At 43.7% G+C, this 19464-nt stretch overlaps 1 protein-coding gene across 1 annotated transcript; it reads right to left on the bottom strand.

Annotated features, from left to right (window-relative positions):
• Nucleotides 1-11605: 11605 nt before the first annotated feature.
• LOC135254233 (ADP-ribosyl cyclase/cyclic ADP-ribose hydrolase 1-like) lies at nucleotides 11606-18213 on the bottom strand. Its single transcript, XM_064334385.1, has 8 exons — nucleotides 17754-18213; nucleotides 15590-15719; nucleotides 15057-15192; nucleotides 14770-14852; nucleotides 13443-13516; nucleotides 12759-12845; nucleotides 12141-12224; nucleotides 11606-11990 (listed from the first exon to the last, which is right to left on the bottom strand). The coding sequence occupies exons 1-8, from the start codon at nucleotides 17960-17962 to the stop codon at nucleotides 11933-11935; spliced, it is 861 nt and encodes a 286-aa protein (XP_064190455.1). The 5' UTR covers nucleotides 17963-18213; the 3' UTR covers nucleotides 11606-11932.
• Between the last annotated feature and the right edge of the window lie 1251 nt (nucleotides 18214-19464).

The following is a 19464-nucleotide window of genomic DNA, read 5'->3' as shown; positions in this document are numbered from 1 at the left end:
ATATTATGTTATAGCATTGAAACGAGCATTGTTAGCAAACTAACTACCAGCCCATAGATTCCACCATAGAGCCTACATATTAGGAACCTCTTTGGATTCCACCAGCGCTGCTCAGATCAAGACCAAGTAATCAATTGCAAATGATTAGTCAATCAGTGGGCAGGTGCAGTCGCGCTCGTGTTGATTGACAAGCGGTCTTGCCATTTTGAAAAGTGGCATTATAAAAAGAAAAACGGAGTTCGGAAATACAACTAACAACGTTATTCCTGTAAAGTCTTATTCAGGTGTGCAGAATGACTAGAATATTGAGCAACCTAGATTCCTCATTCATATTAATATGCTTTTAGCTACACTAACATTTCTGTATCCGGCCTTTCTCGGTGTGCAAACAAATGCAAAGATAGAACTTTGGCTTAAATAATTGTAACTTCTCCAGCTTTTTAAAAATAAATTTAAATTAGCCTATTACAAATTCTGCATTTACCGCAGTAGGTTTTTTTCATTTATCAGCTTGTTTTACACTTCCAGGAAGCATTTACCAGGGGTTTTTACATTTACTTTGTGTTCATAGGAAAGGCTATGCTGTTCTTTGCATGTAGCCTAGTTGTTCGTGAGTTTTAAAAAATTATTTCTTTCCCCAGCTCTGCAATCAACCTAGACAACTAGATGCATCAATCAATCGACACCAAGTAAGACCATGGTTATGTACTTTTCACTGGTTGGATGCCGCTGTGCTTAAGACTTTTTTTTTTTTTTTTTTTTTGCTGTGTGGAGATTGCTTATGCTTGGTGAGAGTTGTTGACAAGGAGTGAATATTATTTTATAAATTTGTTTGATTCCTGTGAGGAATTTGTGGTGATTGACATCACTTTCTTCTGGTTTGCGGCTGTGTTGCTGCTGTGCTGTTCAGAAGTGATTGCTGATGACTGGACATGGGTGCTGTCTTTATATTCTGGACTGATTATGTAGCGATCTAATGATATTGATGTTGTGAATTAATTGTAGGTGTATAGATCTTCGCTTTGTTGCCGAAGCCCTGGTACTGACTTGAGAATTGGTAGCATTTGAGAGCGAGAGAGCGTAGTTTAAGTGAGGAGCTAGAAGCAATGCTGCTGCTGCTGGTACACGGTTGGTGCTGGTGGTGGGTTGTAGGTGCGTCTGCCAGAAGACATCAAAGGTGAGGAGCTGGTTATGTACCTTCACTGGTGAAATGTCGCTGTGTTTTTCTTTTTGCTTTTTAGCGATTGCTTGTGCTACACTAGGTGAGAATTGTTGGAGTGAAGATTATATTTTTAATTAGGCTCTGTAGTGTTTGTTTCTTTTACTCTGAGGAAAAGCTACTTGCTCTGAGTTGTTACTTATATCTAAAGAGAAAAGGAGGTTACCTGTATTTTGGCAAAATATGAAATGGTGATTTTGATGTAATTTTTTTTGCTGCTGTGCTTAAGAAATTGCTACAAATAATGCAAGTACATTTGAGTGATTCACTTTCAGTGTGATGCTGTGTGTAGATTCATATTATGCAGTGATTTCTGTAATTGGTGACTTGCTAATAGTGGATGAGTGAAGTTTATATTGGTGCAAAATGTGTAGATAGTACCAAAATGGAAATCAATCATTTTTTTTTTTCTGGACTTATGCTTATGTTGTAAATTAGATGTAGAGATCTTAGCTGTGTGTTGCTGAAAGCTCTGGTGCTGATTTGAGAGTTGGAGGAATTTGAGTAGTTTAGATGAGAAGCTAAAAGCAGTGCTGCTGCTGCACGGTTGGTGTTGGTGGTGGGTTGTAGGTGCGTCTGCCAGAAGACATCAAAGGTGAGGAGCTGGTTATGTACTTTCACTGGTGGAATGCTGAAGTGCTGTTTTTGAGTGTTGCTTGTGCTACACTAGGTGAGAATTGTTGATGAGTGAAGATTGTTTTTATTAGGCTCTGTAGTGTTTGTTTCTGTTGCTCTGAGGAAAAGCTACTTGCTGTGAGTTGCTGCTTATGTCTAAAGAGAAAAGGAGGCTACCTGTATTTTGGCAAAATGTGAAATTGAGATTTTCTGGGGTGATTTTGATGTAATTTCCTTTTTTTTTTTTTTTTTTTTTTTTTGTGCTACAAATGATGCAAGTACATTTGAGTGATTCACTTTCAGTGTGATGCTGTGCGTACATTCATATTGTGCAGTGATTTCTGTAATTGACTGTTGCTAATAGTGGATGAGTGAAGTTTTGTATTTTTAGGGCAAAATGTGTAGATTTTGATTTCCATTGGTGCTGTCATTTGATTTTTCTGGACTGATTTATGCTGTGAATTATAGTTGTAGATCTTAAACTGTGCTGATTTGAGTTGGTGGAATCTGAGTAGTTTAGATGAGAAGCTAGAAGCAATGCTGCTGCTACACGGTTGGTGCTGGTGGTGGGTTGTAGGTGCGTCTGCCAGAAGACATCAAAGGTGAGGAGCTGGTTATGTACCTTCACTGGTGGAATGTCGCTGTGCTGAAGTGCTGTGTTATCTTTTGCTTATTTTGGAGATTGTTGCTTATGCTACACTAGGTGAGAATTGTTGAGGAGTGAAGATTATATTTTTAATTGGGCTCTGTCGTGTTTGTTTTTCTGTTGCTCTGAGGAAAAGCTACTTGCTGTGAGTTGCTGTTTACGTCTAAAGCGAAAAGGAGGCTACCTGTACTTTGGCTAACTATGAAATGGAGACTGGGGTGATTTTGATGTAATTTCAATTTTCTGCTGGTTTTAGCTGCTGTGCTGTTTGCTACAAATGATGCAAGTACATTTTAGAGTGATTCACTTTCAGTGTGATGTGTGTAGATTCATTGTGCAGATTTTCTGTAATTGGTGACTTGCTAATAGTGGATGAGTGAAGTTTATATTAAATTAGGCAAATGTGTAGATTTATTGATTTCCATTTTGGTGGTGTCATCTGGACTGAGTATGCTGTGATGTTGTAAATTAATTATAGATGTAGAGATCTTAGCGCTGTGTTGCTGAAAGCTCTGGTGCTGATTTGAGTTAGTGGAATTTGAGTAGTTTAGATGAGAAGAAGTTGGTGTTGGTGGTGGGTTGTAGGTTGCCAGAAGACGTCAAAGGTACGAGCATGCTTATTTTAATTCTAAGCTGGTTTTTGCTGCTGATTTTTTTTTTTTTTTTTTTTTTTCTCTCTCTCAATGATGCTGCTGCAATGGTGGAAAAATGTGATGCCAGTGTTGTCTGTTTTATGGTCTTGAAGGAATATAGGAACTTGGAATTAGAATGGTTTCAGGGTTTGAGTGAGGGGATTTGGTTGCTTTTGTGCTGGTACGTGGTTTTTAGAGAAGGGGTGAGATGTTACTGGCAGAGTAGTTTGTAAATGCTTGCAGATTTTAGCTTTGAGCTTAGCAGGGCTCGGCGGTTATGTGTTGCAGATTACATTGTCTGTAGTAAATGTGTAAAATAGGATTTGAGTGGTCTGACTAGCTTACTGACTGAGGTTCAGGATTTGCTCATGTCCATGGCTATGGTGTCCATATTGTATGTGCCCTGCGATGGATAGGTGCACCTCCTAGGCAAATTCATGCTTGGATAGGTTCCAGTCACACTACCCCTCCCCCCCCTCCTCCCTCTCCGGTGAGAGAAGGTGAGTATGAATAGAATGAGCCTGAAGTGGACAAGTTGAGTGGGGAAAAATCCTCTCACTGGAGCTGACTATATCATGGAAATGGATCTGATGAAGATGATGAAAATAAGCTGCTTTTGTGCTGTCCACTTGTGGAAGAGATGCTTGAGTGGATGCAGATGGAGAAGAGCTTTACCTTGCTGTAGAAGTGTCATGTTTTTTGGGTGAACATGACGAGACGGATCATCGTGCTATAGAACTAGGCTTGACCTGGCTTGGTGCAGAGGTTTGCTTGCACTACATTGAAGGTTTGGACCAGGATCTCTTCAAGGTAGACACTGTTGCTGGAATGTCCTGAAGTATCTTTTCCATCAGCCATTTGAACATCGCTGGGCTATCTTGGTATGAACCGGTGCCGGAAGAGGGACCTGCCAATAACCACTGTGGGAGTTGAGTGAGCTGAACCAGTTAGCATGTGCTATGCTATGTCCAGGATGTAGTCAATGCTGGGAAGAGGGTATGAAGCTTGGCAAGTAACTGTGTTCAACTGCCTGTTGTCCACACACAATTGGAGGTAGATTTTTTTTCTTCCACACCAGCACTGGTAGGGACTTGCAGTGACTCTTGGATGGACAGATCATGGCTGCTGCTAACCTCTCCCAGACCACAGCCTCTGCTTCCTCCCGGCCCTGGGTATCGCATTGAGACTGGAAGGACTTTGTACAGCGGAAGGGGCTAAAGGAGCTTGGAGAAGGTTTTGTGTTGACAGCACCAGGCCTTGGGTCTCAGGTACACCAACTTTCTCCACTTTCTGCATCTTGTCATCTGAGTGATTTGTTTTGTCTTTTTCACAGTCATTGTATCACAGGGTGAGCAGTTGACCCACCTCCCCAGGCTTCTGACTGGCTTCTCTGTTTGTGCTGGAATCCACTGTCCATCCACTTCAAACCAAGTGCTTGTCATCCGCCTTGTCCTTTCCTCTCTTCAGTACCAGCCACCTTGAATTGCTGGGTCTGAAGCTCACTCTTGCTTAGGCAGTGGATCTGTCCAGGTCTTCAAACACCGATCTCTCCTCTTTCACTGACTATGTAGTGATGGTCATGCTGTCTGTGAAAGTTCATGTCAGAGGTTGCCACACATTGGATCTTGTCTTGGGCCCTCTGCTTGGTCTTTCAGCAGAGTCCACAAGGATGTAAACAGCAGCTATGATGAACACTGTGCACCCTGTTACTGCCCAGCCTCTACTGTTTGGTAGTATAGTCACATACTGTTACCCTCACCCTGAAATCATTTTAGAAAAAACAAAAAATAGAAATAGAAATTTTAAATAGAAATCAAAAATAAAAATCTAATGGTAGAAATAATATAACCTTGATAAAATCCAAACTATAATACATTTTTATTTTAGAAAATTATATTTAAAAAAAAAAAAAGACTAAATAGCAATAAAAATAGCAAAAATAAATAGCAATAAAAATAAGGAAATGGTAATTTAGAATAGTTCAGGATGAGGGTTATAGTGTACGACTGTACAACCAGAGGCTGGGAGTGACATGGTTTTGGGGTGCACAGTGTCCATCATAGCTGTCATTTACATCCTTGTGGACTCTGCTGAAAGACCAAGCAGAGGGCCCAAGACAAGATCCAAGGTGTGGCAACCTCTGACATGAACTTTCACAGACAGCATGGCCATCACTAGATGGTCAGTGAAAGAGGAGAGATCGGTGTTTGGAGACCTGGACAGATCCACTGCCTAAGCAAGAGTGAGTTTCAGACTCAGTGATTCAAGGAGGCTGGTACTGAAGAGACGCAAGAACAAGGCAGATGACATTCACTTGGTTTGAAGTAGATGGACAGTGGATTCCAGCACGAACCGAGCAGCCAGTCAGAAGCCTGTGGAAGTGGTCTGGCTGCTCACTCTGTGACATGGTGAGTGTGAAGAGGACAACACACCGCCCACATGGCTGGGTGCAAAGGGTGGAGAAGGGTGGTGTCCCTGTAACCCAAGGTCTAGTGTTGTCAGCATGCACTCCTCACCAAACCCCTCTAAACCCATTCCGGTGTACAAACTCACAGTATCAGTAGTGGAACCAGTGGACAGGAACATTAGCAGCTAACCTCCAAAGATTCCAAAAGCTTCAGCAGAATTTGCCTTTACGGCAGGGGAGCAAAATGGCAGATGCCTTTCAGAGAAGAGATTTGAGGACTGTGACTGCAAGAGGTGAGCATCGATCAAGGTTCACATTGTGGCTCAGTGATTTTTTTTTTTTCAGCAATGAAAAGACTTAAAACTAGGCCTTCTGACCCTGGAAGATCCTTTGCAAAGCCATTGGATGAGGACTGGAGTTGGTGAAGGAGCACAAGCAATACAATTGTGCTGGAGGTAATGGTGCCATAGTAAGAGAGGTTGGAGGAAGCCAATGCAATGAACCCACTGAAGCAATCACTTAACCAGCTCTTCTCCATGCACTCTTCCTTATCTAGGTGCTTACCAGTGGATGTGGGATAAGAGGCTTCTAAGGACTGGATGCAGAGGAAACTGAGGATTCCTGGAGCAAAGACTGCAACATACAAGGCCATGTGGAAAAACAGCTAGACAGGAGAAAGCAAGAGCATCAAACCATATTTTGACTGAAGAGTGCAGAGGAGTGGATCGGCTACCTGGATCAGGCCAGCCATTGATAACAAAGTTGTCCTCCAAAGAGGGGGGGTGGTGGTGGGCAAGAAAAACCTTAGTGTTAGCCAGTGGAAGTAGACTCAGGTTAGTTACTCTGAAGGTACCTCAGTGTTAAATTTTTTTTTTTTTTTTTCTTCTCTCCTTCCTCAATTTTGTGGTAAGTGAATTCCAATTCAAACGGAAGTCATTCAGAAGCCTGAGCTAGACCAGCAAAAACAAAGATGTCCTCCAAAGAGTTGGAGTGGTGGTGTGAATTGTAGCATGGCTGTACACAAGACATTAGCACCCCGGTGGCTAGCTAGCCTCCGCTACACTAATCCCCCCCCCCCCCGGGCTGAGTACTGACGTGGTATGAGAGGGTGGCTGGCTACAGCAGGTGATGAATACCAGGTGCTGGCAGAAGACCGGTTGAAGGGGGTGAGGCGGTCACCGTGCGGAATGAAGAGCCGTTTCCGGAATCATGTCCAAGAGGCGCCGCAGGATTGTACAGGAGCCCTCCCAGTCACTGTGGAGCATGTCACGGAAAACAGGTTTGACGACCATGGATGAGAAGCTTCACTGGATGCTGGATACATGAAGGTTCATGTTGGTGGTTGTGGCACCTTGGAGTTTGTCTTGGGCCCTCAGCTTGGTCTTTCTGCAGAGTTTACAAGGATGTAAACCGCAGCTATGATGGACACTGCACCCTGTACCTGTGCCACCCCCAGCCTCTGTTTTGTAGTACAGTCACACACTTGTAACTCTCATCCTGAACTTATCTAACTATTTCTGTAGGTTAAACATAAGAGTAATAATAGGAATAATAAATAAAATAGGAATAATAAACAAATAGTAAATAAAATAAGTAACAAATAATAAATAAATAGAATAAAAATATTTAACTAATCCTAGCCCTAATAAAATTAAAATAAAAGAAATAAATAGAATCAATAGAAACTTAAAATTTAAAATAAATTTAAAAAACAATTACATTTTTAAAAGGTTCAGCATGAGAGTTACAGTGTGTGACTGTTTTACCAGAGGCTGGGGGTGGACACGATTACAAGGTGCATGGTGTTCATCACAGCTGCCTTCTGCATCCTTGTGGGCTTGGTAGAAAGACCAAGCAGGGGACCTAAAACAAAATCCAAACTTGAATCTTCACAGATGGTATAACCATCACTACGCAGTCAGTGACAGAGGGGAGAAGGACTGAGATGACATTGAGGACTGGGACTGCATGGACAAGCACTCCAGGTCAGCACTGTTCAAGGTTCACACTGGCTTACTGTAATTGGTAGTGGATGAAGAGGAGACTAGCCTTTTCCCACTGGAACATCACAAGAGTAATAGTTCATCCACTATTTGGCTCAGGCCAGACTTGCAATAACAAAGATGTCCTCCGATGATGGGGGGGTGGTGGTGGGCAAGAAAAACAAAGTACAAGATCTTTTTCAACACAGCTGAACAGGTGGAAGACAGTGTCACACTGGCTTTAGCTGAAGAGTGTGTAACAGTGGATTAACTACTTGGCTCAGACTATACTTGCAATAACAGATGTCCCCCAAAGAGGGGGCTGGTGGTGGGGAAGAATAAAACCAAAACGTGCCAACAAGTATTGTTGAATGGATGACGTCAGATGCAATCTGAGTTGAGAGTGGATTCAAAAAGCCAGTCGGAAACCGTGGTAGGGTATTGGATTAGCTATACAGTTCATTCTGGGCCTGATCAACCCAGTCTGTGTATCCTTCAGAAAGTGTGTGTGATGGCACCAAAACTACTACTGATGAAAGGACTTCATCTGAGTCATGGGAAAAACCAGGGGCAGTAGTGTCATTCTGGTGTGCACATTTGAAGGGTAAGTATGTAAATTTTCCCTTCCTGGATTGTGGCCTTGTCGTGGCGGAAGGGCTTGCGAGGTCTTATGATCCCCAGAGCTATGTCGTCGGGGGAATTACATGTCCCCCGGTAGGGTCTCCCAAGGCGAACAGGTCTGGGGTGAGGACCCAGACTAACACGATCCAATCGACCCCTAACTATGGTGAACAATTACAAGCATAAGTTTACTCTGCCTGGAAAAGAGTTACCGGGACCCATATACATTGGATGTATAGGCCATATGACCAAGACGTGTGTGGCAGGGCTCTGTTTGCAGGAGGAATTCAGGGCAATTCGAGGACCACGCCAACTGCTTAAGCAGACACACACCTGGATGATGATACGAATCAGTCCAGGATTTAAGTGCTTCTTTTCACAGTAGGTGTCGGAGACCGGGATCCCCTACGACAGAGAGTGAGAGAGAGGGAGCCTGAGCCCGTACGACGTATGCAGCTGAAAAGCGACCCTTATTTCATTTATTTTGTCTTTGTTTTAGTTTTGTTGTTTTTGCCCAGATCCTGTGAGGGTGACGGACGAAGGTTTTGCTGATTGCTCTCCCCCTCCCCCTCAAACGCTGGAGATATCTGGAATTTCCGCATCTCCCTGTGTCCAGCTTTTCTGTCCCTTCCAGGGTAGTCACGGCATATATATATATATATATCAGTTAATCAGTTTATTATTATTGTCTCTCTCTGTAAAAATACATTTTGTGAAGCATATAAATGGTAATGCTAACACTAGACCTGGCTGAGTGTCCCTGGCCTTTTGTCTCAAGGATGCATGCCCTGCTACCACACTGAGCTGCACACGGTGTCTGGTGCTGAATCCTAGGTGTGCCAGTGCAGGCTGTGCCTGGCAGCTCTGCCATAGTGTCTTCCGGAAAGAAAGGATTTCAGCCAGCCGCGATTTCCCCACCTCAACGCGCGAGAGCGACCCTTCTGCTTAATCTGATTCCCACAGTCCAACTGCACCGTCTGTGTAAGACTGGGCCTTCGCACTGTGAAGGAAGAGCAAGAGAACAACTCGCACTCACTCGCATACACTCTCATACTCGCGCTCTTACACTTACGTACTCATACACTCACATACTCACTCATACACTTGCATACACTCTTATGCTCACATGCACAGACCCACACCAATTGCTGCACCAGGATTAAAATTTTGGATGGTCTGAAGAACGTTTTGCTGGGCCCGTTAATTGCAAAAAATTTGGCTAACTGTTTGATCACCCCATGACCTTTTTCATTTCATTTACAGCATGCGTTTTGTCAGTGTAGTGCTAAATATGCGCCCTTTGCCTTTATTGCGCTGCTTACGTCATAAACAGCTGTTCAGTGTTCTAAACCGTTGACACCCATAGCGTTCTACACAGCTGGAAGCTGACGTGTTGCTATGTGAGAGACCGCTTCCTGACCAACGTCTCCGCTGAGGTGCCCACGCAAAACTGGGGCAGCATATTTGTTTTTATTTTGCAAAATAATGACCAACTTGTGATTGCAGAAGCCAAAATGGATTAGAAGATTTACATGCTAACATTTGTTAGCATCTCTTCACATTTTTTTTCGCAAAACCACACACCCTCCAATGAGAGCTAAAATCCGAAGCTTTTCTTGCAGATTTTTGCGCCGGTACTATGCCTTGATGCATTTCCCGCTTAGCCTATATAATAAAAACCGGTATACTTTAGAAATGCAGCTATTGGAATTGCTTCCGTTGCGTCCTTTGTTTTAAGAAAATAGTTTTGCAACTGACGGTTTCATAATTTGAGATTGTGGTTGTTTAAGTGTTCAAACCCATTGCCTAAGAATTGTGGAATATTAGATAAGGTGCAACCTTAATATTAAAACGTTAATGTACCCATTATTGAACAGTGACAGAAATGCTTCACTCTCAGAAGACGACCTTGCACTTTTAGCCGCCCCTCGTGCGCAGCCGGCGGTCTGTTTAAGTAAAACTTTAAAGGGAAATCCCTTTCGACGCCTACGCCATCTTTCTGGTACGAACATGTCGTCGAACCCCCATCACGCTCACGCACCAAGATGGCTCGTGCATCGCACCTAGGATTCCCTTTGGCCGCGCGGGTCGTCATTGAGTCCGCCCACGCAACGAGAAAAGGGTCTGAAATAGCCGAACAAATGTCAGTGCTTGAAAATTTCGTGCCTCGAAATGGCAGTGATCCCCAGTAATCACGTCCGTTTACTGGAATGTTGCCGCGCCGTGTTTTTCTGATGAGTGTGAAGAAAATAAATCATGGTCGTGTAATTGAAATGATTATTACTTGTCCTTATGGAGACGCGGTTGGAACCGTCATCGAACGCGAATCTCTGGATTTCAGGCATTTGACTGGAGACACACAAACGCAAATCAGCGTTATGCAACTATATTTAGCTTTGTAACTGCCTGGGGAAAGACTGGCGTATTTAACCTGATTTTTTTGAAGTACTGAAAATGATTTATGAAAAACGTTCATCGCTATTAGAATCCCGTAAATGCTGGCTGGTGTGTGACTGTTTCCTTCCCCTCTGACTCAGTCTTTTGCAGGAGGACTGAAGAGTCCACTGTTTCAGCAAACTGTCAAAGGGGTTTTTTTGGAGTCTGTGCGTGGGTGTGTCCTTTCTGTGTAGGCTGGGGGTTAGTTGTCATTTCCAAGTTCAGAGAAACGCAGAGGTGTGTTAGGTGTTGGTGTCAATCAGAAAGGAAAGGGGTACACCGTTTGTGAGTTTATGAAAGGGGGCAGGGGAGGGGGCGGGTTTGGGGTGTTCATATGTCTGTTCTTCCCCGAAGCCAGGTATTTATGGTAATCCTGACACAATACTACATTAAACAGCCTAGCTAGGCAGCTGACTAACATCTTTCAGATCTAGGTTACTGCAAAAATGATTTTTATTCAGACAGGACAATGAATTTGATATTAAACCCGGTCAACATTTAACGAACACAACTGTCTGTCAAAAATAGGTGACACGCCCACAAACAGCCGACTGTGGGGACGCGGCGCGGCGACAGGCGGCCGTCGCCGCGTATAGTGTGGCTTCACCGTATGCCATCGCGATCTAACCGGCGTCCTTTAAATCAAACCGGCTTTGTGAGGCGCTTCTGAAACATCCCTGCGTTCCCTGAAATATGCACGCTTGTCGCTGAATGTCGCCATCTTCTGGCAACTCAGTCTTTACGCTACCACTAACTCTTATTTATACTCCGAGATACTGCAAGTGCTTTTATGTCCGAGGAAATTTATTATTTTTATTTTTATTGCATGAGACCGGAGGAGGACCCCCCAGAGGATTCAGTCCACTAAGAACAGTGTGTGAGACTCAGTGGTTTGTCATTACAAAGGTTCTAGAAAGGCCCAGATGGAAATCGAGCAGAAGAGGGAAGAAGCACTCAGACTGGTCAGCTAGACCACTGAAATTCCATTGGACAAAAATAGTTATAATAATTAGTTATAATGATTATTTTACAAATATGAACAGCATATAAAAACTTAGTTCCATAGTTTATTTTAAAAAAAGACAAACTTCTTAGAACATACAGGATCTAAACCTCCTGCTACAGCATCAGTGACCTTTGACCTTGTGGTTACATTTCTTTCATTGGATCTCTTGGAATTATTTCTAGTAAATGTTATACTACTCTGTTAGTGGCTGTGTGTACAGAGGACCCCACCAGTCAGCAAGCACAAGCTGACCCATAGCCACGTTACACTCCCCCACCAGCAGCCCACAGCTACTTTCCTCAATTAGACATTCTGATTGGACAAGCTACTGCGAGGCCCCGCCCCCTCACACTCCTCATTGGGCTAGGTCACCAGCAGTCACCGCAGGGCTTGTCGGGGTCGGAGATGCAATCCAATATTTTCGACCTGGTTCAGGGGGAAGAGAAAAAGCAGAAATGAGGATCAGGAACGGGTGCTGAACTGAAACGGGTCTGACTGGCTGCCGAATGGCTGTGATTGGCCACAGCACCGCTTTCAAAAAGGCATTTGATTGGCAGACCCCCCCCCCGTCCTCACCTTTGAACCTCTTTGCAGGTGTACTTGAGGTTTGGGTCCAGGGTACCTTGCAGACTTTGTAGAGAGTCATTTTCACAGTTTGTCCTTTGGGAAATGAACAGGTAGTTGGGCCTGAAATCTGGGCTTTTCCAATAATACAGCAAGGTTGACATTTTACACAAAACATCACATCACTGAAGGAGTTCGCCAGGCTGGTTAACTCTCAGCCCCTTTAGAAGCCCTACCTACAGAATTTATAATGTTGTTGAATAGGTTTCCGAATGTAGAATATCAGTGTTATCATAGAAATGTGGAAATGTATATATTATCATTTTTTAGCGCTATATAAAATACAATGTTCACAATTTTTTAAAGAATTATTATTTTAGAATTCACTGAAATGTACGGCTGTGTGTGTGTGTTATTAATACTCAGCGAGTGTACAGATACCAATATGGTCCCTGAATCTGTGGCAAGTGTCTTGCCTGTAATCAGGAAAAACGGCCACAGAATTCTACGTGCAACAGGGAGTGATGACCATCCCGGATTCCACACGTGTCACCACGTGAGTGTCGAGTCAGGAACACACACCGAGGACCGCTTACAGCGCTGCACCAGGATGTGAGGGGAGGAGCTTACGTGTCATTTCCTCTGGTCACCAGGATGACATTCAAGGCCCTCATTTTGGGGGAACTAAACTTCTTGACTTCAATGCTGCCAAATATGCTGGGGGGGGGGGGGCAGGCAGAAATATGTTTTGAAAACTTAAAAACCGATCAAGGGAAACTGGCAATTCAAACAAAATACACTTCTTCACCATCATCCTCATCAGTGGGTTCATTCAAGTCGCTTATTTTCACTCCCTTCCCCACGGCCTCTCCACGCTCTTTAGCTCCACCCAACGGAGGACGCAAAGGAAGGAAGAGACACGAGGACGAAGGAATCAAGGCAGTATGTATCAGGCGAATGGAAAGTTAGTTTTAAGCCACATCAATTATGGCAGACGTGACCGATGTGGAGAGGTGGATCCACAGGTCGATCTTTTATACGGCACGCATTCTGAAAAAATACTTTCACAAAGGATGAGGTCATGTATCCTCATCAAAGCGTCCTCTGGAAGCCTCCTAGCTCTTTGCTAGCAGTGCAGTGTGGTTTTTGTAGTTTCAGTGTTGGGCTACATTACGTTACTTTAGATTTATTTACGCTTGGATCTGAATGGTTCTGATCGAGTTCTGGCTGCTTCGGGCTAGATCTTTGAGGGTGAGTCGGAGGCAGTAACTGCCCTGCAGTGGAATGTTCCAGCACAGGTGATGCCACCCTTACCTGTTGGTATTAAAAGGTGTGTTTATTGATCCATTTAGCATCGCGGTGACTTCGCCACAAGCAGACTCGGCAAACTGCAATGCATGAATAAATAAATGATTGTGAATGCATTTTGCATATTTATGTTTCTTAGCTGTGATTCCCAGTTACTGACCTGAATTTGCACAAGCTTTTAACATGGCTGCCTGCTGCTGCAGAACCTCTAAAACCTCACATTTCCCACATCCTTCTTTGAACATTAACATTTTATTATTTTTGTTAAACACAATGCAAAGCCATATTTGATGTTCGTCATGGCAATGTGAATTAAAAGTAAAACAAAATTTAAAATTCTGTGAGCTGTGGTGGAGTTTATAAATCAGCTAACAAGTGGTATCTCCATGGAAACAAGAAACAAAGCCCTTTTGAGAAACTCTATTGCCATTCAGAAGGCAAACCGAGCAGGAACTTTTTTAACAGTCTGGACAGTGGGGCTTCTGGAGCTTTCCATGTTCTGCTATAAGCCTTATGTAAAGAAAAACCCATCAAACAATGCTTTAGAAAATACCCTGTAATTGGCGAACTTGATTTCTTTTCTTTTCGGAAGCTTTGCAACAGCCAAAACATGGCTTAAATTACCACAGTAAATGACACACACACACACCCACAAACTTTATAACGACCATCAGCAAACTCAAAGACTGTTATAGCCTCAACTGTAATAAACTCTAATGTTTGTAAAAGACATTGATCAGTTTGTCAGGGCACAGACCCTAAAGGTCACCTGTCCACAGGTGTCACTGAAACAGTACACCTGAATCAGCAGGTGAACAGAGGGCAGGAGTGAGCAGTTCCCACACAGGAGATCTGAGTCTGCACTGCAGGTGTGGGTCTGTTCCACAGGTATGTGGCACAGGCTGGATATACCAGATACAGGCCATGCATAGGTACACCAGATACAGGCCAGGTATGCCAGTTAGAGGTGCAGGTACACCAGATGCAGGCCAGGTACAGGTACATGAGATACAGGCCAGGTACACCAGACACAGGTATAGGTACACCAGATACAGGCCTGGTACACCAGACACAGGTACAGATATAGGTACACCAGACACAGGCCAGGTACACCAGACACAGGTACAGGTATAGGTACACCAGACACAGGCCAGGTACACCAGACACAGGTACAGGTATAGGTACACCAGACACAGGCCAGGTACACCAGACACAGGTACAGGTATAGGTACACCAGACACAGGCCAGGTACACCAGGTACAGGTATAGGTACACCAGACACAGGCCAAGTACACCAGACACAGGCCAGGTTACAGGTACGTCAGATACTCACCGCTGCTGAGGCTCGGTTCCAGAAGGACCGGACCGGATTCCTCTCACACTCCATCCACCCTGGGCAGCCGGTGGTGAAGGTTTCTGGGGAAAAGGAGAGAGGACACACACACACACACACACACACACACAAACATTAAAATATTTTACTGATATAGCAGTTCTGTGGCTGAAGCTGATTGGCTGTGGTAGTATACTGATGTAATCGTCCTGTAGCTGAAGCTGATTGGCTGTGATAGTGTACTGATGTAATCGCCCTGCAGCTGAAGCTGATTGACTGAACCGCACCTTTGCTGCCGTTCTTGCCGCACCAGGTCAGGCCGTCCATGACGAAGCCCAGCAGCGTGTCCTCCAGGGTCAGCAGACAATGCTTGGCCTCTGTGAGCTGATGCACGATGTCTTTCGTTTTGCTCCAGAACAACATCTGAAATACACCATGAGAAAAGACCCAGTTACAGGCAGTGGGGTGGGCGGGACTTATCCGGTTACAGGCAGTGGGGTGGGCGGGGCACTTACGGTGTTACAGGCAGTGGGGTGGGCGGGGCTTACGGTTACAGGCAGTGGGGTGGGGGGACTTACCCGGTTACAGGCAGTGGGTGGGTGGGACTTCGTACGGATGGTGATTACAGGCAGTGGGGTGGGCGGGACTTACCCGGTTACAGGCAGTGAGGTGGGCGGGACTTACCCGGTTACAGGCAGTGGGGTGGGTGGGGCTTACCGGGTTACAGGCAGTGGGGTGGGCGGGACTTACCCACCCGGTTACAGGCAGTGGGGTGGGCGGGGCTTACTGGGTTACAGGCAGTGGGGTGGGCGGGACTTACCCGGTTACAGGCAGCTTTTTCACTGACAGCGTGGATGAGAGGGTCGTATGCCTCCATGGGAACGTCGCAGGGGTCCTTTCCTACGTAGGCGCCTGAGAACGCATCCCACATCTCCTCACACGTATTCTCACTGCAACCACCAGAGGGAGCCGGTGAGAAGGCACACTTCCTCATTCCCCGTTCAGCAAACCCAGGGGCACATCATTTCCTGTTGACCCCTGGTACCCTCGTGGTCACAGTGGTCCCCAGCACATTAAAATCCAACATGAGCACCTAAGCCTCTCAACCACTAAAAGAAAACTAGAAAACAATTCTCTGGAAATTTTGTCTGGGTGTTTTTCATATGGATAAATGAAACTGTGAATAAAACCATCAGTTTTATCTTCCTTTTGATCATTTTAGTTCAACCATTTCTCTACAGTGTAAGGCCTTGGTGGGATCTATGTACTGTATACAATAAAATGTAGTATTTATTATTATTATTATTATTATTATTATCATCACACAGGCATGAAGGCAATCTCCATAAAGTCTTGCAAACGCAGCAAAGGTCAAAGGTTCACACAGGATAAAGGTTCTGTGTGATTTTGTAAGTGTATGATTCATATGAAAATACCCATGAACACCCATGAATTATACCCTCCTATGAAAGAAGCCCATAAAAAATTTTATTTTCATTTTACAACCAAAAAATTATTTGTATTTGTATTTGGATTTTTTTTAAAAGGAAGTGGGTGTGGCTAATACTGAAAGTGTAACCCAAAGCTGAACAAAATGCCAAAAATGTTTACCATTATAATCACTGGCACTGCTATTGTTGAGAGCATTAAAGTCCTGATTTTACAATAACATCAACAATAATGCCGTTTAGCAACAGTTAATTTGCTTTTTCATGCTGTGTTTAATGAACAATTAACTATATGTTACATAGGCAAAAATTTGCTTTGTAATGTATGTAAATACATTTTAAAAATGCTATGTAAAAAGTTGTGTAAGTCACTGGATAAGAGTGTCTGCTAAATGTCTGTAATGTACACAGGTACTCATCCTGTAGAGTATGAACTCCACCACCACTCCTACCTGAGGGACACTGAATTATAATAAACTGAAAAATAATTTTATTATTCAAAAAAGAGTTCCTCAACTACTGTATGCCATGAACACTCCTAATGAAATAAAAACTACAGAATGTAAAGCTAACATGTTTTGTTGTTTTTCTCCCCTCACTGTTGTAGCCACACTTTACCTTTATGTTTGATTTGCGTAAGCTTGGATAAATTAAATAAAACATCAAAAATCTTCTCTGGGTGGAAGACATTTTAAGCTATTATGCTCTTATATTATTAAGTTCCCCAAGTTGTGTTTTGTGAAGAAAAGCACATGAGCTGACAGCGGTGTAAGCATCGATTTATGCACCAGTAACGACCTAAATTGATGATCATAAAATCATAGATTGCGAAACTATTTTCTTGAAATAAAGAAAGTTAAGAGAGCACCAAGTTTCTCAATCAACTTTTGACTGCTGAGCGAATTGTCAATACTAAAAACACATACACACTCAAACACACACACACGCACACAAATGCATATAGTGACCGCCTAAATTGTTGGTACCCTTGATAAAGACGACCAAAAAGGCTGTTGAAATTAAAAACACAGGTAATCAGATGTATTGTACACTCAAAATCGGGAAATCATATTCCTTAATACTAATAAAAATAGAAAAGTTTTTATTTTATTTTTTAAATAAGTATTATTTTTATTTCTGAAAAAGATAGGTGGCACAATTATTGGCACCACTAGTTTCACTAATTCATGCTCATGAATTAAAACATTTAAATAAAGTTCTGTGAGAATTTTTCATTTCGATTTTAAATAATTTCCTGCTTAATTGTGCCATGGAAAGGTAAGCTCACGAAATTCCGGGGATCATGGCAGGTTCGATAAGGAGCGATTTAAGGGAGAGAGCTACATTTCCCAAGCCTAAATGTTTTTTAACAGGTGCTGTTTCTTGGCTATAACTGTAGACATAACAGCCATTTGCAACAGCCACGTCTAGGGGGAACTTTTTTTTATGTAAAAAAAAAAAAAGTTTAAACTGATACATAATCAAGAAGCAACGTTAAACACAGGACTACGGGGCTTTCCCGAGTCCCAGTCTTACCTTGAGTGCTCGCCCTTCTCACCCAGATAAGTTTTGCATTTAGAGATCAATATCGTTCTAAAGTTCCCGTTCGAAGGACCGCTACTCCTGTGACCGAAAGCGGCGCCCAGGCACGCGCCCACGGCCGTCAGTAAGAGCAGGACGCAGACTCCCAGAAGAACCGCTCTTCTGCACTTCCTCCTCTGAGTGGCGGACGCTTCGTAATCCATTTCCGAACCCCGATTCCGCGATGCGAAATGTGCTCGCGGGCGCAGCTGGTGTTATGACTTTGTGCGTTCTGCGAGCGGCTGGTTTCATAGGCGCTCGCATGCGTCGGCACATCGAAGTGGGCTGGGTCAGGCCCTCTGGAGCTCGGGTGTCGCGTGTGGAGCGATTAATAGCGACAGACTCACGCTGCCCTGACGGGGAAAGGTCGCGAGACGCCAGAACGCCGGCTCTTCTGCTTCTTCTCCCGCGTATGAGCGACATGCCACCGCGCACGCCCTTCTATTAATATCCACGATACCGACAGAGATAAAAAAAAAAAAAAAACACAGCAACCCGTGGGGGGTCCTTGTAATTCCCGGACGCGTAGCTACAATCAACAATACAATCAATTTCAGTTCTCCTGAAATCCTAATACCTGCAACAGTGTGGCAGAGGAACAGCTGGGGGTCGTTAGGTTTTAAATAATGGACCGCTGGCATAAACACTATGCAGTCGTTTAAGGCCACAACCACCCCCGGTCCTCACAACGCGAGTATGTGAATGTGTGTGTGAATGTTGGAGCACTTTGGGGCCACAAGAACTTGTTTAGCGCCACTAAAACCCAAGGGCCACCTCAGCCCAGTCCTCAGTGTCTTTGTTATGATCGAAGCCTTTGAGGATAAGCAGTTTTTAAATATATATTTATAATTAAGATGATTTAATGTTAATTTAATTTAAAGGTGGGTTCCTGCTTCCTCTCTGAACTCCCTGATTTCTTATTTCTTCCTCCATGGGAATGTCCTGTGAAAATAAAACGTGGTATTTTTTAAAAAAAATTTATGCGGGGGTGGGGGGGAGGGGAGGGAGGGAGAGATTTGTGTTGTCATGCAGTGTTAACACCCGAAGGGATTATCTGTTTTTATGTGTTATCTCTGGTTCCCGTACGTACTCACAAAGGAACAGGTTTTTTTTCTAAATACAGCGGCTCACATCGGAAGTGCAAATACGCGGTTAGAACTTGCTCCCCACGCTGGTTTAGCTAAGAGCAGATGCGGGTATTTACCCGCGGGCTAAAGGTGACTTTTAACATAATCCAATTACAAAAAATACATAATCGTATTTATTATTTTAAAAGGTTGACTTTATCTCACCCTCTCATGTTCTAATCGGAATGAAACATGCTCAAACTCACACCGTTCAGGCTGAGCTATTTCACTGAATGCCGTTGTTCCCCCCCAGATGTGAAGTAGGCGTGAGACAATCTCGGAAGTTTAGCTACGAAGTGCATTTATCCCAGGGGAGCGGAGAAATTCAGAAGGATCCAGGCAATTATTAAAAAAAAAAAAAAAAAAAATTTCTTAGAATCATCATGCTCAGCTGGAAAAAGATGTGTGCATAATTTTTACAATGTATAAGAAACCCAACACTCTCTTGGCATTATGCAGACTTAAGACACACATTCACACACACACGTGCACACACATGCACAAACGCACGCACACACACACATGCGCACACACACACA

Source organism: Anguilla rostrata, chromosome 4 (genome assembly GCF_018555375.3).
Source record: "Anguilla rostrata isolate EN2019 chromosome 4, ASM1855537v3, whole genome shotgun sequence".
Taxonomy (NCBI): domain Eukaryota; kingdom Metazoa; phylum Chordata; class Actinopteri; order Anguilliformes; family Anguillidae; genus Anguilla; species Anguilla rostrata.
This window is presented reverse-complemented; position numbering and strand designations above follow the sequence as displayed.

Bases quoted from the DNA above. Each gene is read 5' to 3' on its own strand.
- LOC135254233 (XM_064334385.1), bottom strand. From the start codon at position 17,962: ATGGATTACGAAGCGTCCGCCACTCAGAGGAGGAAGTGCAGAAGAGCG. The intron at 15,720-17,753 runs GTAAGACTGGGA...TGGTGGTTGCAG, and splicing joins GAGAAGGGCGAGCACTCAAG to TGAGAATACGTGTGAGGAGA. The intron at 14,853-15,056 runs GTGCGGTTCAGT...CCTTTTCCCCAG, and splicing joins CGGCAAGAACGGCAGCAAAG to AAACCTTCACCACCGGCTGC.